This window comes from Accipiter gentilis, chromosome 9 (genome assembly GCF_929443795.1).
Source record: "Accipiter gentilis chromosome 9, bAccGen1.1, whole genome shotgun sequence".
Taxonomy (NCBI): domain Eukaryota; kingdom Metazoa; phylum Chordata; class Aves; order Accipitriformes; family Accipitridae; genus Astur; species Astur gentilis.
In genome coordinates this window covers 12,157,111-12,174,981 of record NC_064888.1, presented here as the reverse complement: position 1 = coordinate 12,174,981, position 17,871 = coordinate 12,157,111, and the positions used below count along the sequence as shown (strand labels likewise).

Sequence of the window (17,871 nt, the reverse complement as noted above, 5' to 3'; positions counted from 1 at the left end):
GAAAACAAAGGTGATGTAATAGATGCCTACCTCACAAGGAGATTCTATGAAAATGAACACAGTTTGAGGAGACAATGAAAAGTGGCATTTTGTTAAACAATAGGTAATTAACCTGTGAAATTCACTGACAAAGCATTCCTGAAATGAGAGGCTAGAAAATTGTAAAAGGCACTAAGGTTGATACTTACAGCTGGAATATATCACAATACACTCCCTAAGACATAATTATCTGAGAAATATATACCTTCCCGTTCTAAGAACAAAAGCTAATCACTAAGTGCCTAGAACAAACTTTCCTCAGGCGAGTTACTACCTGATCTTCCCTCAGGAGTGAGTGCTGTACCCTTCCTCCAAGCATTTTAGCTTAAAAAGAGAAACAATAAATCATATTCATGAGACGTGCACATGTACCATGAAAGACATCACAAAAGAGAAAGTAAAAAAATAATAATTTAAAACAATCAGCTGCAGCCCAGAACACAGAGTTGCTGAAAATTGACTGCGACAATTTATGAAAGATTTAGGGGGAGATTCTGATCCTCCTTCCACTGGTGCCATTTCTGGGTACACCCAGGTATTTCTGTGAAGTTACATGGGGGGACCTGGCCATACTCAAGACCACAGCTGGACAGAGCACACATTAAGTGTCCCCTCCGCTCTGCTCACTTATCACGAATTTTAGTGCCAAAGTTGCTCAGCACTGTAAACGACGTTTGTCACGTACAGAGGTATAGCAGATAACCACATACTGCATGTTTGATGCATAACTGGAAAATACTTGTATTTGCAGCAAAGGAATTTATTTACCAAACTACTCCATCATTTCTGTTGTTTATTATATGTCTATTTTTCCTCACTCATTACCTAACCACAGAAGATGATGTTAAAAATCTGTATTTCTTCCACAGTACTGATAAGCTACGTCTGTCATTCACAATGCTATCCAACCAAGATTTTTTGAGGTTTCAAGATGTTACTTTAAAACAATAGGGTTCCTACATAACTCTGCCCTGGATGTTTACAGCTTTGATATTTAAAAACAGAATGATGAGGCTTGCTAGATTTAGTAGAGGCTTGTACCAGAGAAAAGGGCAGAAGAGGTGAAGTCAATTTGTGGAATGAAAGTGTATGCACTTACAGAATAAAGTGATTATTTACATAAGAGCCATTACTCCTCTGGGAAAAACATCTGCAAGTTCAGGACATTTTTTTTGCTCCCTCTTTTGCTAGATGAATAAAATCCTGCAGCAACACAAGTTTGCTTATCAAGTGATGATGGTGCTGTTGTAAATGTGTTTGTCCAGGTTTACATTTTAATCCACTGATTGCAAAATTATTTTATTCCAAACGCTCAGGGAGTGTACTTGCCTAGTAGGGCTATGAAGAGGATGAAAGTCCAAATTTCACAAATGACTGTGATAATTTTAGATTTGATGTTGAAATGTTCCATCAAGATTGTTTTTCTGAAGTAATTAATTTGATTTCAACTTGTAGACATTTTCTTCTATATTTTCAAAGTTAAAAATGGAAACAAAACCCCTCATTTCAAAATGAAAACTCAAAACAGTTTTAATGATGACCAAGTACATCATTCTGGTATTTTTTTAATTGTCCTTCCTTCCACAGATTCACTTCCCCTCTCCCTTAATACTGGTTCTATTTGTTAAGGAAGTTTAAAAACAAGGTCCATGCAGTTTTTCAACGCAGTTTGATTTAGACAGCAATTTCTACTTGTTCCTACCTACCTAAATATATCTTTAATTGAAGAGCACTTGACTTCAAACCTGGTATCTTTGAACTCACAACAAAGGTTCATTAGGAGTCAACTGCACTAAGAGAAGCTGCCTGCCTAAGGAAGGGCTGCAGAAGAGTTCTGTAATGCACTATCAGTGTAACCTGTGTCCTCGGGGGAGCACAACACTGTAGTTGCAGAGAGGTGACATGATCTATGAGATAATAGCACTTTTTCAACTTCATGTGGCGTTTTTATATTTTGTATCTTCACCAGTCAGTGTCTATCTTCAATTTTCTAATCCTCAGGACAGCTAAAACCAACAATTCTTTTCTTCCTGTAAGTTTTTGCTTTCATTTTATTACACGAGCACTTATTTATACCTTGTTGAGCATCTTAATAATTGCATCTTAATATTTCAACCACTAGAAAATGAAAAGGGGTCAAGTGCATGGAAAGGTAATAAAACAGATTAGATTGGGGTTAGAAATGCTTAGAAAGTATTTTACATGCTTTACTTATCACCTAATTGAAATGGAGTCATTCTGGAGTGAAGCAGGTGAGCACATAGTAGGATGCAAAACAACAGAGCAAGAGGAATTGGGCTTCTGATATGTATCTGTTTTAATGCAATAATATTCGTGACAATTTGGCGGGGGCAGCGGGGAAAAGACATAAAAGTGACAGACTAAATATTACTCATAGTTATCAATTTGAGGTGTCCAATTAATAAGTGCTAAGATCAGTAGTAATGTGTCAGTTAAATCTTCAGCTAAACAGTGAATTAACAAGCCAAACAGAAGCTGCTTCTTGTTCGTAAGTCTTGCACAGAACATTTTGAGTCTTGTGATATCATGGTTTAATTCTCTAAGCCCTGCCTGGGACATCAGCAAACAGTCTTAGTGACTCCAATGAGAATTGCAAAGACAAACCCCATAACATTTCACAATACTTCAAATATAACTGCGATCACTTTGGGTAGCCCAAAGGATGAGACCTACTTTCCCTCTCTCAGGATATCATCTGTGCCCGCAATAAAATTGAAAAGTATTTCCACCAGCAGCTTTGCTCCCTATATATCAATGGTGAACGCAAATATTAGCATTTGGCTAGATGAGTGATTTGTTAATTATTTCCCTGCATTCTGCTGCACTCAGATTGCAAGACAGGCAATTATGCTTTCCAGACCTAATGTTCATATCCACAGCAATATACAAAGAAAAACTTCTTATGCCTAAATGGCACCAACCTAAAGGCAAGTTGCTATCCAAAAAAAGCTATGAAAGATTATTTGTTTAGAAGTATGTAATACCCATTTTCCCTTAGAAAGGATCACAGTAGGGGCAGTCACAAACATAATGGGATAGAAAGGGAAAGGAAAAGGGAAGAAGCCTTGGAGGTTTTTGTCAAAGGAAGGAAAGGAAGGGAACTGGAAACAGTATGTGTAAAGCTGAGATTTTTGAAAACAAGTAGGTATTAAAAGATGTTGGAAAAGCAAATTCTGCTCTCTTTGACCCTTTTTACTTCTGTGGCATCTGCACAGTGCCTGTTGCATCTTCATAACTCTTCCCCTCCCTCCTGCTATGCAAAATCCCTTCTTTCTTGTACTGCCCCACATTCTGCCCTCCAGCCTGTTCCCTCCTGAATGGAGCAATGGGCTACCGATGCCTCTACCTCCTCTTAGTTGACTCTGCACCAACTCTAAAATTCCTCCATCCCAGCAGCTCCTGTGGGCAAATGGGGAGGCTCTGCCAGTATCCCTGCAGCTCTGCTCTGTGTGTGATAGTTCTCCAAAGAGCACTAAGTATGGATGCTGAGCACATGCCTGGAACTGACCCAAAGCACGTAGCAAGCTCTACGCTTAACCTCCATGGAGCATGGATACCTTTTTTTCAGGCAGGTTGCTTTTCTTGCTGTCCTCTTCTTCCTGTCTTTGCACTGTTTTTAAACCATTTGCAAACCTTTTTTTCTCCTTATCGGTACTGAAAACTCAGGTAACCCATAAAGAAATGTGGGTTCATTCCCAGGAAATTTCGTCCAATTATAGAACTTGTTTATGCTGTCATGGATTGAATTTGTATGTAGAGGTGTATTGCCATCAACACTGTTGAAAAAATACATTAATTTATATAAAATCTGTAATGTTGTTTCTAAGTAGTAAGTAGATCATAAGAATTTGAAAATGAGCTTGCTTTAATGCTGAATTACCAAATAGATGACGCTAAAGAGCCAGCTCCAGAATCAGGGAATCACAGCTGAACTTCAAAGATATTATGATTCACAAAAGAATAATATAAAGCTTTGTAACTCTTCTGTTCATACAGAGGAGTTCAAGTGTTGTCCAAATCCAAGCAGACTTCTAATACTATGCAGATGAAGTCTATTTTTCCCCTTGCCATTCAACATTTTCTAAAAGCAAGAGCCTAACTCAGGATACTTTGAGGTTCCTGACCACAAATTACTTTAGTTTCCTGAAGCTGTTAATGAAGCATACTTAACTGGTTTTCCTATAATTCATCTTATTTGGGATGTGGACCTTACAGTGTGCCACGTGGCTTTTAGAGCATTTCTAATTGACCTATGGGAGAGAAAAATTAGTGAACATGGATAATTAGATCTTAACTACAGTCTGCCTCATTTAGGCCTTCTACTTTTTCTGTCTCCAAACTAAAACACTTCAATGAGCTTTCCATTAATGCCTGTATCTGAGAGACTTTGACTGGAAACATAACTGTACGTCTTAAGACTGCTAAGTCAAGAAGGGTAGCCAGGACTTGTCAGAAGAATTTGTTTCCTTTTGAGGTACTCAGGTACTGTTTGAAGTTGTCATTACCGTAATGCAGAAACACCATGGGGCCAGCCTGTGCCCAGTGCTCAGTATGGCTGTGTTGCAACAGACACCAGCCAGGAAGGCACAGACACGAAGAGGTGGCCAACCCCTGAAAATACCTGGAAGGCAGGCAAAACGGACCTTGGTGTATCTCTGCTCCCGCTGTAAGAAACGATGGTGCCACCAATGATTAAGATTTTGTGAAAAAAGAATGAGGCCTGACAGCTCTTGTAGTGGCTGGTAGGCATGACACACCATAGTAAAAAAGGATCCAAATGAAACTATGAACCTCACATGCACAAATAATGCATTACAAGACTGATCTAGTAAAGCCTTAGTATTTTATCTGATTGAATGATTCCGCATTCCACTTCTTAAAAATACTATATCATCCATTCCAATTAGCTTCAAATGTGTAATTTACATTTTGACATGACCGTGCTTAAGCTAATCAATGTTAATCAATAAGAAAAGGTCCTAGCCCTAATACGTTGTGACCTTCCTGTCTACCATAACATTCTGGGTAACATATTGACATCGCCATTGCAGAATGCAACCAGTAACTCTTTGTCTGAAAGATTACAACTGTCATGTGTACTTAGTAAGTTGTGTCAGCCCATTGACTCTGGTGAGATGTGCCCGTGATATCCATCTTGACCTTTCCATGGTGAGTGCAATACAATATGTGAAAAGATTCACATGGAGATTATCTTTAGCTCATCCAGAGAATATTTCTCAGACAAATAAAACAATGATTTTTAATCTCACCTCTAAGACGGTATTTGGGGGGGGGAAAAAGTGATGTGCACTCTGAGAACAATTTTAATCCCTAAGTAGAATCTTCTTGTAATGAAAACTTCATTGCCCTTCAAAGCCTTGGCATATACCCACAGTTTCCAGGCTCTTTTCTAAAACTAATGAGGACACTTTATGCAGTGAGTATAAACAACAGTCCACTCAATTAAACTGCTCATGTAAGGAATATATTTATATTTATTGCAGTGACTGACATTGATATTTTATTTCATTTTCCATGGAAAAAGCTGCTCATTAATTTTAACAGCATTAAAGGTTACTACTCAAAGACAGTAACTCACAGCCCTGTCCAAATGCTAGCCTGAAACCTCTTAACAAATCCTACTGTCCTCTCATACCTACGTACAGAGACAACTGGGCATGCAACGGGATTCACCTCTATTTCACAAGGAGTGAGGAAGGACCATCTCTCTCAGCGTATGGTAATACATGGTAGCTTCCTTAATCCACTAGTGGAATATGTCTTTTTCAATGGTTTGAGCATACAGTATCATCACAAGTTTGGGGAGGAAACCTTGGCTGTTGGAGGTAGGTGGCTCTCAAAAGTTCTAGAGTCACATGCCTAAGCAAAATAAATTAACTAGTATCACATGTCGCATCCACCATTAGTGTTCCTCTCCTTTCTCTACTAATCTGCTTAAAATTTTGAATTTATACACATTGTGATTCAGTAAAGCAGGTAAGCAGCTGTTTGACTACTCTGCTTTTATTGTTTTTTCAAAGGTAGACTTTGTAATACCTTTCTTGAGTACAGGTACATACAGACTAAGATGCTCACTGAGTGAACTGTGGAGGGCTCCAACACAGACTGTCCACATGGTCACAGATCTCAGTAATTGGTCCAGTCTAGATCACAATTATTCCAGTAAACATCACATGGAATATCTAACATTGCACCAGCTTTGAATGTATTTCTTTCTGATATCTAGCCAGTATTTTCTTAATTTAACCTTTAAATCCTGCTGAGAATCACACTGGCATTTTTAAACATAATTTCTGTAGAACTCAAAGGAATGGCTTAAAGGGCAGAGCTTCATTTTTTAATTTTTCTTTTTATATTCTGATTTGATTTTTTTAAGTGTCATCTAATTTCAGGCTACATTTCTGTGGCAATAGGAACATATTTGTACCTGAAAATATGTTGAGTCCATCATTTCTGGTGAAATGTTATCAAATACAAAAGGCATATCTTTGTCAACAGTTAAGGCTGAGTTGTTAAATACTGTGTTCTGATAGGAGGCAGGCATTCATATCCTTAATCCAGTCTGACATGGTCACAACCATCTCACTTCTGCATCCAGTAATTCAGAGATCCTTTCTAGAGTCTTGATATGGTCCTTGTTCCCTAAACTTTTAAGTGTTGCTATGCTAGCTATTGAGTCCCAGGTGGGACTCCTGAGTGTAAAAGTGTTGCTGCAGCCTCACCCAAGGAGCAGTCATTTGGTACTGGGCATTCAATTTCCATAGTTTTAAGACTGCAGTCAGAAAGGCAGGAACAATCAGGGAAAACTTCATCACTCCGAGAATGGATTTCAGGAGATATATTCACAATGCTGAACACGAACACTAGCAAATTATCACTAGCATTAGTGTTCCTTTCAAAAACAAGTCACATTCATATGGGCTCAGATTCTACCTCTAGTATGTTAAGCAGTCCCTGAATGAAAACATCATTAGTCTGATTAATGTAATGGAATCATTCAAATAAGGGAGAAAAATTCCAAATCCATATTTTCGTTTTTCTGTTTGTTTTTACTAATCATGTCCTACAATGCTTTTAGAAAATGTTTCTACAGAATAGTCTGAGTTCCACTATTTCAGACCATGCTTTCATCAATATACTTTATATAGTTTTAATTTACTCTTAAACTGGGATAGATACCCTCTTCTAATTCTTCTGAGCATAAAGGCAGCCTAAATCTGTTTCTGATTTAAAACCTGCCCATCAGCAGACCTAAAACATGCACAGAATTGGTTACTATTCACAGCTTCAGACAAAAGAAAGCAGTTTACAATAACCACTGAATTCCCCTCGCTTGCAGTTCGCTGTCACCACATGCTTTATTTATAGTAGGCCTGAAATAAATACTGCAGGATCAGCCATCTTTTGGTGCTGCACAAAAAAGGAAAGCCATTAAATATTTACTATAAGTCTCTCATAGCTTTGCCTCTGACACTTTCCCTTTCACTAGAGAAAAGGATTATTTAGCTCATGATTTTCCAGCAAAAGGCAGTCAGTTGTGACTGTCGGGAAGTAAATGGAAGCATCATTGGCACACCCTGGGAGGGGGAGGTTGTGTCAAAACGCACGCCAGGCACAGAAAGTCTGCACCTCCCCTGCTCCCCTCCAGCAGCATAGGGTGACGCCAAGGCAGGAGTCTTCAAGTGTCACAGGAATGTTTGTGCCAGCAGAATGAGGTGCACTCAAGTTACAGCACTTTCCAAAACTAAGCCAGTACATTTGGTGAATCCTTTCCAAGGAGCCCGATCAGATTCCTTGAGTTAACATCAAATGAATGTTGCGGATGCTCCAGTGAAACGTGTTGACGAATAATACTGCACTCTTGTGCACTGCATTTACTGTGAATTTAATAAATAAACCCATTTGTATGAAATACAAAGAGATTTTGCATGCATTTTGGTTTTCACCTGTGAACTGAATATTGGACGACAGTAAGTTTATGGGCTAGTATCCGTGGGACAACCAGCCAGCCAGTTAAAGATGAACTTTGACTGGCCCAGAACTAAAATGCCTGGGGGCAGCTGTGTAGCTCAGGTAACTCATTAGAAACTGATACTGAAAAATGACTGAGAACTAAACTCCAGGAGGTCACAAAAAGATTAAAAGCAAAGCAAGGTCTTTTTCCACCACAACCCAGGTCATTACAGAGTATGATCATAGCCTTCCATAGCACTGTCTAGCAGAACTAGTGCCAATCTCACCTCAGTACATCTAGAGTAATGTAGGTTTCTAAGGAACGAGCTGCATCTATACAAGTATCTAATGTTTTAGAATATTAGCCTTGTTTGCCTGAATGCTAGCATGCCTCACGGAGTTCTACTGGGTAATAATGCACAGTGCCAAAGACATTTCTTCCCTTCTCCCCTCACTGCTGCTCTCTTTTCTTCAGCAAAAAAGAATTCACTTCCTAGATGTATTTCATCTTCCAAATGGAAGGAAGCGGAGCTGGTCTGGAGGGTCCCATACCTTTCCACACCATGGGATCACAGGTCTCTTTCTTCAGGAATGGTCCAAATACTTCCAACTCGCTGCCACTTGCCTGTCTGCATCATTTAACTTCCCAAAAGCAGCACAGGGAGGCACGCTGCAGGCTCTGGAGAACTAGGCAGACAGACTTTGAAAATGAGCAGTCAGAAAATGCAGCGTTACACTCAAGCCAGTAACAAGACAAGTTCTGGCTGCCTGATCAAACCTCTGGCATAGCTGGTGAGATCTCCATGCTAATTTTGTGGTTTCACATGAAAACATAGCATGGGTGAGTTGATAAGAACAAATTTAACAGGGAGTTTAGGGAAGGAAGCTGTCAAAAAAAGACTTGACATCCTGACACAAATTCCTGAACCCATAATGGGATATCTACGTGACTAAAACATGGAGAGTTCCACTCAGGCCAGCACTGCGCACTAAGCACTCACTGAAGAGCTATGTTAGTGTACCTTGAATGGTGCAGATCGATGGTACTTGAAAAAAACCTAGGTTTGTAAAGCCAGAGAAGTGCAGACTCTCATTGTTTAGGCAGGCAGGTACGAATGGGCATTCTTAATGCTTCCCTTCTGCTATGTTTGATGTCTTGCAATTTGATGTCCTGCACAAGTGCTGACACCATGTACAGCTTTTCTTGACAGCCAAATAAAATATAACCAGTTCCCCACCCTGAAAAAGAAAACCCACAGGGAACTTAAGTGTGATAATAAAAGTGAGTAGCAGCAAACACTGTCTGAACTGTCAGGTTATAAACAATGCTCATGAAACCTTCATGGCCAGGATCAATAAAAGGAAAGGCCATCGCTCTTGAGAGCCATGAGCCATTAGAAAAATAAAAAGCTTTCTGTCTCAGAGCATTTACGTCTAGATTTCATGTTCCACTGCTTCTTCCGTGGCCTTATAGACTAAACAAGCGAGTTCAGTTCTACTTCCAGTGCTGCAACAGTGAAACCAAGCCACAGATTGCCTGGTAAGGCACTCCATGACCTTGAAACATATCCTGTAGAGCCACGTGACTACTTCACATAAATGTCCATCATCAAAATTTAGGGCTTAAGTTGACCCATCACAACAGTCAATTTCCTAATGCACATACATGACTTTTCCATTTGAAAGGATTTCTGTTTCCAAACTTTTATGCAAATTAGATAACTGAGTTATCATCTCTGATCTTTATGGAAAAAGCTTTGTTTTTCCATAATAGTAGAACACTCCACTCCAGTTTCATTGCTGCAAGCCACTTCTAAAAAAGTAAAAATGATCTCTCAGCACAGTCATTCTCCTGGTAACCAAGTCCCAGGAGATTCTCCTGTTTTGTTCTTATTTGGTTGAAAATTACCATTACTAGTGAGTGCTCCCATATTTTTCACGTTAACTATTCTTCTTCTCACCAGTACAATCTTTGTAAAATTATTTTTGTTGGAAAAAAAGGATATTTCATTGAAAATTTTTGGCAGGTGACTAAACTGCCATAATGTTTTTGTATTTAGGTAAATTAACCCATTTGTGCCTAGGAAAAATGATTTTTCAAGGTGAGATTAATCTAAGTTCCCAAATATTGTGGAGATGCCTTTCGTTCAAGACATTGGGATATTGGATCTTTAAAAGGGTTCTATGCATGTATCAGCTGGCTGAAATCACATGCTGATAGGGTTTAGCTTCTATAAATACTGAATTGTGGAAAGTGAAAGCCAGCTTAATGCCTCTGAGCACAGCTTTTTGAATAGCCTCTAATCATCTAAGAAACAACACTTAAAAAAAATTACTTTTCAGTCTTTGTCATTTGTTTTTCCCATATAACTCTAGTGAGGCTGAATGGGTAACCAATGTGAACTAATAGCTCACATCAAAAAGCAACTGTCATACTGAAGAGGAGATTCTATGAATTGTATACATTTAGAGCAAAAGCATCATCTGTGAAAGTTCTCACTTGCTAACAAAGAAGTTGTCTGACCTATTTGTGCTTAATAGTATTTCATATCACTTTAAGCTGTTTTTCTTCTTTTCAAAATGGATCTTAACTCATCTACATCTATTATCTATGCAGGCATATTTCAGTCTGTGCAACACTCCATTACTGCTTACTTTGCTGTTCATTATCCACATAAATTGATTATCTATTGTTTTGGAACCAAGAGACAAGCCAATCCTCAGAAAGATAAAAGAAACAATAGATAGAGCAAGAAAGCAATAAATAATGATACTTTCACTAGGATTATGTGGACAAAGAATAATGTATACCACAATAAATAAAGCTTTAGCAGTCTGAAAATACTTTAAGCAAAACTAACAACTACTTCAATCAGTAAACAATAAATAAGCTGTCCTGGATGCTGTAAAACCCTTTTTTTTTTTTTTTTTTGTTAAATTATGTGGCCACTAGAGTTGCTGCCAGTGTAATTTAGAGGTCAGCAAGTACAAAAGCACAACGATTACTCACATGAAATATCCCTGCCAACACTTCATCAAAATTACTGTTTTAAGTGACTCAAATGTGTGATATGTATTAGGATAATCTGGTTTTGTTAGTCACAGATTTGGGAGCCCTTCCTCTGTGTGGAAGGAGAGGTGATGGTTTGTAGTTTTAAATGTCAGGCCATACAGGCAGCCACTGGACCACTTTTCAGGTCCAATATTCAGGAAAATTAACTCCAAGTGTGCAACAAGCCAAAGCACAATAAGAAACATTTTCTCTCAATGTAAAAACACAGGGATCCAAGAGAAAAGCAGACAGAAGTTCTGAAAGAAATTATCAGAAAGGACTCTCCTTAATTTTCAAATAGAAAATAATCCAGAACAGTGTAAATATTTTTTTAAAAGATAACATACTTGTATTCATAACATCACTAGCATTCATTAGAACGGAGGAAAAAGAAGCTGGAGTAGGCCACAGGATGAGAATTCAACTACATGCATCAAGATAGTGCCCCATCGTCCCTCAACAAGTTTGGAAGACCATTTTCTTCTGGCTTCTGATATAAAGCCCATTTCAGTACATTTAGGACTAGGCTCCTGGTCTCTCTTTAATTTTGGCTGAAAATCTTGCGTAAGCACACTAGAGGCACACATGCACACCATACAAGGTGGCAGAAATTATTCCATGCATCTCCCTACCTCCCTTGCATGCATTGAAACTGCTGGGCCACACCCTTTGAGAAAAATCTCAAAGATTTTTCTTTGAGAAAACCTGGAACATCTGAAAATCTGAGGAGCTTTAACTTAAACTCTTTTCCAGAAACTAGACTAAGTCATACATTTCCAGGGAATATATAAGTCTACCCAGCTTCCTCACAGAAGCTAACAAATACGTTTCAATTTTGTAAGCATCTGTCTACTTTGTGTGCTTATTTTGTACATTACCTGGAACACCCGCTTAAAGACAAACCTGAGAGTTACAAAGCCATGTGGGAAATTCAGCCACACATTTTGCTTTAGAGTACCCTGCTCTGTCTTGGAAACCTCAGCTGAAGATCTTTTTCCCTTAGGTCTTAGTCTGTTCCTGATACTGCTTAGCTCTAGCGTACATCCATGTATGAGATTTTTGTGGTATATTCTCAGAAATTTTACTTCCACATTACAACCTGCTTTCTGTACCAGTCTTTGCCTAGCCTATACAAAAATTATATTCTCCACAACACAGTAAAAATAGCAGTTACTTTGCTTTATATAATCATGGAGCTTTAAATATTAATGCAACTGTTATAGAAAATCAGGTTATCTGACTTGAGAACAAGTTACCTTGGAAGCAGCATTAACCAGGAAAAGTTAATAGACCCGTTACATGAAGAGATTCTGCTTTCTCAATGGCAAGAGTTCTATCACATCTCTATGAGAAAGTCTGCCCTCTCCAAGTTCTACTGACTTCCTTTCCTGCACTCAGGCTACACCTTTCTTATTCTGTCAGATGCAGAGGCCACTTTCAAACTCACAGGTGCCAGACCATTAACACAAATTGTCAGCCTGCTGTAATTATTCACAAAGTGAATGACAGGTTCCTCCCACGCACTCGTAACACTTGTTATGATAGTCGTTTCTAGAATAGTTGTTCATAAATTAACCAAACAAACTGTGTGTTGTCCACATGGGAATAAGCAAAAGAAACATCACTGTTGGATTTATTTTTTAACAGAAGCTTGAATGGATATGGGATTACACCTGTATTGAATAGGCCAAATTCTACACAGATACACTCAACATATCAACCATACTGATTTCTGTAAGAATCCATGCTGATTTCTACAAGAATCAGAGCAGAGGCTTTCAATCTCATATCTGTGCCACGAACACTTCAAATAAATCTAACAGGCAGAGATAAAACACTTATATTCCTTAGTCACAAGTTTCATAGGATGCCCTTAGGAATGCAAAGACTTTAACTTATATCAACGTACTTCTGAAGAGTGAGGCTCAAGTTGTGGCTCGCTGACTTGATCTTGTTCTGGGCCTCTAAGTGGGTCATGCTGTCAGTGTTGACTCCCTCAATGGCTACGACAAGGTCCCCTTGGTTCATCTGTGACTGTGCTGCCTTGCTGCCAGGAGTGATCTGTGTGAGAAAAGCAAAAAACAAGAGAGTCATATCAGGATAAGTCATTCTGTACACAAAGCACTTACAGAAAACTCGCCCAGAACTATAATGAGGAATAGATACAGCAATAAGTATAGTAATAGATACAACACTAGCTGTGTCTATTATTGTATGAGTAGAACAACAAAATTTATGGAAATTAACAAACTCAGAGTTAGCTCACATTTCTGCAAAGGTCCAGGACAACACCTACTTGTCATTACTTCTGTTTTGAGAGGTTAAACCCAATGTAGTGGTTCCCTTACCACACATTATCTCCTCCTCAAGGGGATAATTATCACTATTTATATTGCAGTAGTATATAGAGACATTACTCGGAAGCAGAAAACTAATGAACCACTATCTACTGCATGATTTTATTGTATTTTTCCTCCTAAAAGCCATTTTTCCCAAATAAATTCATTATATTGAGCAGACAGAAAATGAATGTGTGTGAGAGGCCTTGGACATGCTTTGCTTCTTTTATAGTGAGCTTTATAGGAAATCATTCTGCTTAACCTTCCCCACATACAACTATAGCTCCATTACCAAGACAGATTAGTACATACCCGAGGTGACCGCATCAACCTGTGGGACATGACACTCCAAAGACAGACCAGCACTTTTAGAAATAAGAAGCCACAGTGCTTCAACTACAAACCCAACTACTGAGAAAACAGTTCAGAAATTCTGGTCATTCACTATGGCATTGCATTTTGGTGGCTCCAGATGCCTCATGAACGGCATCTTCTCTGAATGGACAGTATCCTGATCTCAGTTTTACACAGCCCTCTCAGCTTACATCTGGATGACATTGATACAGTACAGCTACTTATGAAACTTGACTCCATTAGGGAACTCCAACTAAAACAGAAGAGCCTTCACATACCATCAGCCAGACAAATTTTAGTGGGCACATCAGAGTTGTGCTCTGCTTTCAGCACTCAGTACTTAAATGGTACGGACATAAGCTACAGGCCTTTGCTCTTATTTTTAGGTACTCCCTTACACTCCTCACTTCTAAGAAAACCCAAGGATAATCTGAAATACAACAAAGGCTGCAGCTAAAAACTCTTCCTTCAGCACAGTGAACATAAAATAAAGATGTGTCTGATTATGAGCCATATTTCCTGTCCCGGTTTCAGCTGGGTTAGAGTTAATTGTCTTCCTAGTAGCTGGCACAGTGCAATGTTTTGAGTTCAGTATGAGAAGAATGTTGATAACAACTGAAAACACCAGTGTGTTGCTAAGTAGCGTTTATACTAAGTCAAGGATTTCTTTTCAGCTTCTCATGCCCAGCCAGCAAGAAGGCTGGAGGGGCACAAGAAGTTGGGAGGGGACACAGCCAGGGCAGCTGACCCAAACTGGCCAAAGGGGTATTCCATACCATGGGATGTCATGCCCAGTATATAAACTGGGGGGAGTGGGGGTGGGGCGATCGCCACTCGGGGACTAACTGGGTGTCAGTTGGCAGGTGGTGAGCAATTGCACTGCGCATTATTTGTATATTCCAATCCTTTTATTATTACTGTTGTCATTTTATTAGTGTTATCATTATCATTATTAGTTTCTTTTTTTCTGTTCTATTAAACTGTTCTTATCTCAACCCACATTTTTTTACTTTTTACTTCTTTTCCCGATTTTCTACCCCATCCCACTGGGTGGGAGGGGAGTGAGTGAGCAGCTGCGTGGTGCTTAGTTTCTGTCTGGGGTTAAACCATGACATTTCCCCTGTGAATTCAGTCAGGCTGAAACTGTGAAGTTAAATTCCCAAGGAAACCAAAACCCAACATAAATCCAAACACTTTTCCTCATCAAGTGTGAAGTTAAATTCCTTAACCTTCCTTCCCTAATATGACCTCAAAACACTTAAAAATGTGTACATAATCAAAACAAAAAAGTCCTTCCAAAACAATTCCCTAGACTGCTTGTTGTGCTCCTCCACTTACAAAGACAAAGAAGACCAAAGGAAAAATAACCCTTTCTTAACACCCCGTTAAAGGTGCTCAGTGTTGAGGCCAGCAGTCTAATTGACAGTGCAGTCTGACAGTGGGAGTTGTCAATTTACTAGAACACAGGCTCTAGTATCAGGGTGCTAGAATACAGTACCCTGAATACTCAGACACTCTACTTAAAAGACAGAGATTACTTTGGAATTAGACACTGTAAATAACATCCCAGAACTGATCTGACTGGAAGAGACAGCTTTCTATAACTTTTCACTAGAGATAAAAGCAGTAAGAGTTATATGTTTTCTGAGTGAAGGACAGCCACAGATATAATGTTCTCATGCAAAGTAAAGTTGACTGATAATAGCAGTGCCATTCTCTGATGTAGTATTCTGATGGTAAGGCATTGAGGGGTGGGGAAACACTTTGTGGTGGTTTCAGTGATGGAGTTTTATTCTGCAGTCTAATGCACCCTCATAGAAAGAGATCAGTAGAAAGGGACTCATATTACAAGCATAGCTTTCCTAACCTATTATGCAAACATTAGCTTCCATGCATTTCATTGACTTGCATTGTGCAAAGTACACAAAAAACCAGAAGCCTATAAAGAATATGGATTATTTGCATACCCACATGTACTTGTATAGTTACTAAAGGACCCTTCCCAGCTCCCCCACCCCACCCCACCCCCCAGTATGTCAAGAAACAGAATCTGCAATAAAATAAGAGGTCAGGAAAAGGCAAAATGTGAACAAAAGCCAAAATCAGATAAATTAGTTAAGACTTGAATTCGTCAAGTAGGACACTTCAGTCTTTCTCAATTTATCCTTTTTCTCTATTAACATAAACTGTTTGCCAGTCAGGTAGACACCAAGGCTTGAGCTTTCTTGATAAAGATTTTTTAATAAATAATCTTCACATATCACTTTTCTAAGACACCACTTTTTACCTCCTCATGAAACATGCAAGTTCTTGCCACAAAACATTAATTGTGTGATGCCGATACTTGAGTCTCCAGACAGCTGGTTCCAAATGCTGGGAAATCCCCCATTTGCTCATCAGGAACAATGACTAGTTTTTGAACATCAACCCAGCTACTGAAAGTCAAAAGTCTGTCCTAATTCAGGAATTCCTACTTAACACATATATCCCTCCTTCTACTCCCCAGTGATGCTTCAAACAAAATAAGCCCAGAGAAGCAGAGGTTTCACAGAAAGCATAAAGAAGTCTGGATCTGGGACTAGTTTAAGATAGCTGTAACATACTGATTTCCCTCTAAGTTTCTTTGATATCTGCTTTTTGCAGCCCCAAATAACATTTAAATGTTATACCTTAAAATAAAGATACTGTCCTAGAATTAAGAGTCAAATTTAGAGGGAGGGGATGGTTATAACTAGTGACCCGATTTCACTTACTCTAGTGGGATATTTTCTGCCTAACGCTTTTAGAAAACACTACCTAAATGAAAAATATATTAATCAGAAGAATCTATCAAACAAAAGGTCCTGAGTAACTTTGAATTTGTGATTTATTTCTAACTATGGCCATTGCAATGCCCTTTCTGAGGCAAAGAGCTACAGGAGAACCACACTGTGAAAATTAAGGAAACAGTCTCAATCATGGCTTACCAGCCAGTGTTACTTTATTTGAAAAGGAAATGAAAGGGATTTGTACTCATCTCTGCAGCTAAGTATAATGGTAGCAAATGTAGGGCTGGATTCCTTCATACAGCTCTACGTTTCCAATTCCCATTTCAGGACCCAGCACTCCATGGATGTCACTTTACCTCTAAAATTCAGCTTACCCTAGCTTCATAGACAGTAAAACTTACAAGTATAGAAGATGGATCTAGTTTATTGTATCTGTAATTCAGAACTATAATAAGTATCAGGAAAGAACTACTTCTTCCCCCAGTCTTCCCACTGGCTAAGAGCATGCTATGTAGATTATTTGGTTCTGTAGAGCTTTATATAGAAGGCATTATTAAAATCTGGATGTATAATCTGTACAAAATATTCAAATCAAAGTACCTATTATACCTATTTCAGTCAGAAGCTAACAGGCTTCTCTGTGAGACTTTAAACTGAACCATAGCATGCATTTACAGCAGACATTAAGAACAGTCAGTAATTGTTGGGGACAAAATACCAATGTACAGATGGAGATACAGGGCAGCCAGATCTGAAGTGTCAAGGCACATTCAAGACTATCTTGTTCCCATTTTTAAAGATCCAGCAGAAAGGAATGGAATGCAAAGTGTTTATCTGTTCGTATTTTCCTTTGAAAATTCATCTCTGATCTACTAAAAATTTACTAAATGTAATAACAAACAGAGAAGATCTCACTGTGTCTTTGTGAAATCTTTAGGGACCGTTTTCCATTTAAAAAGTTTTTAAAAAAATATTTTTTTAAATGAAGGGTGAATGTTAATTAACCCTTGGAATTAGTCTGCAAGTCCAGATCTGTCTACACAGTACATTACAGTTTGCTCTCGTCTCAGCCTCTCTTGTATTAACAGAAGTAACAAAAGTAGACAAATATAGTACTGTCTAGGCCAAATATGCATTTTTCAATTTGACTACCATTTTTTTCCTCAGAACATCTCTGGGAAAGATCTAGACAGAACTATTCCAGAAAACCTTTGTAACAGTCTTAACTCACTTGCTCTGGATTACAATATAGCTTTCAGATGCTAGGTGTTGCAAATGCCTTTATTTAAAGCTACAGTGAGATGTTCACCACTGATTCAAGGTA

The 17,871-nt window shown here is 38.7% G+C and overlaps 1 protein-coding gene across 12 annotated transcripts in view; it reads right to left on the bottom strand.

Annotated features, from left to right (window-relative positions):
- LDB3 (LIM domain binding 3) overlaps positions 1 to 17,871 on the bottom strand; it is a 129,801-nt gene that overhangs the window by 76,146 nt on the left and 35,784 nt on the right. For all 12 annotated transcript variants that reach the window (XM_049810101.1, XM_049810104.1, XM_049810105.1 and 9 more), the window contains exon 3: positions 12,996 to 13,147. In XM_049810101.1, the coding sequence (XP_049666058.1) occupies positions 12,996 to 13,147 (152 nt within the window). The remainder of the gene's footprint in view (positions 1 to 12,995; positions 13,148 to 17,871) is intronic.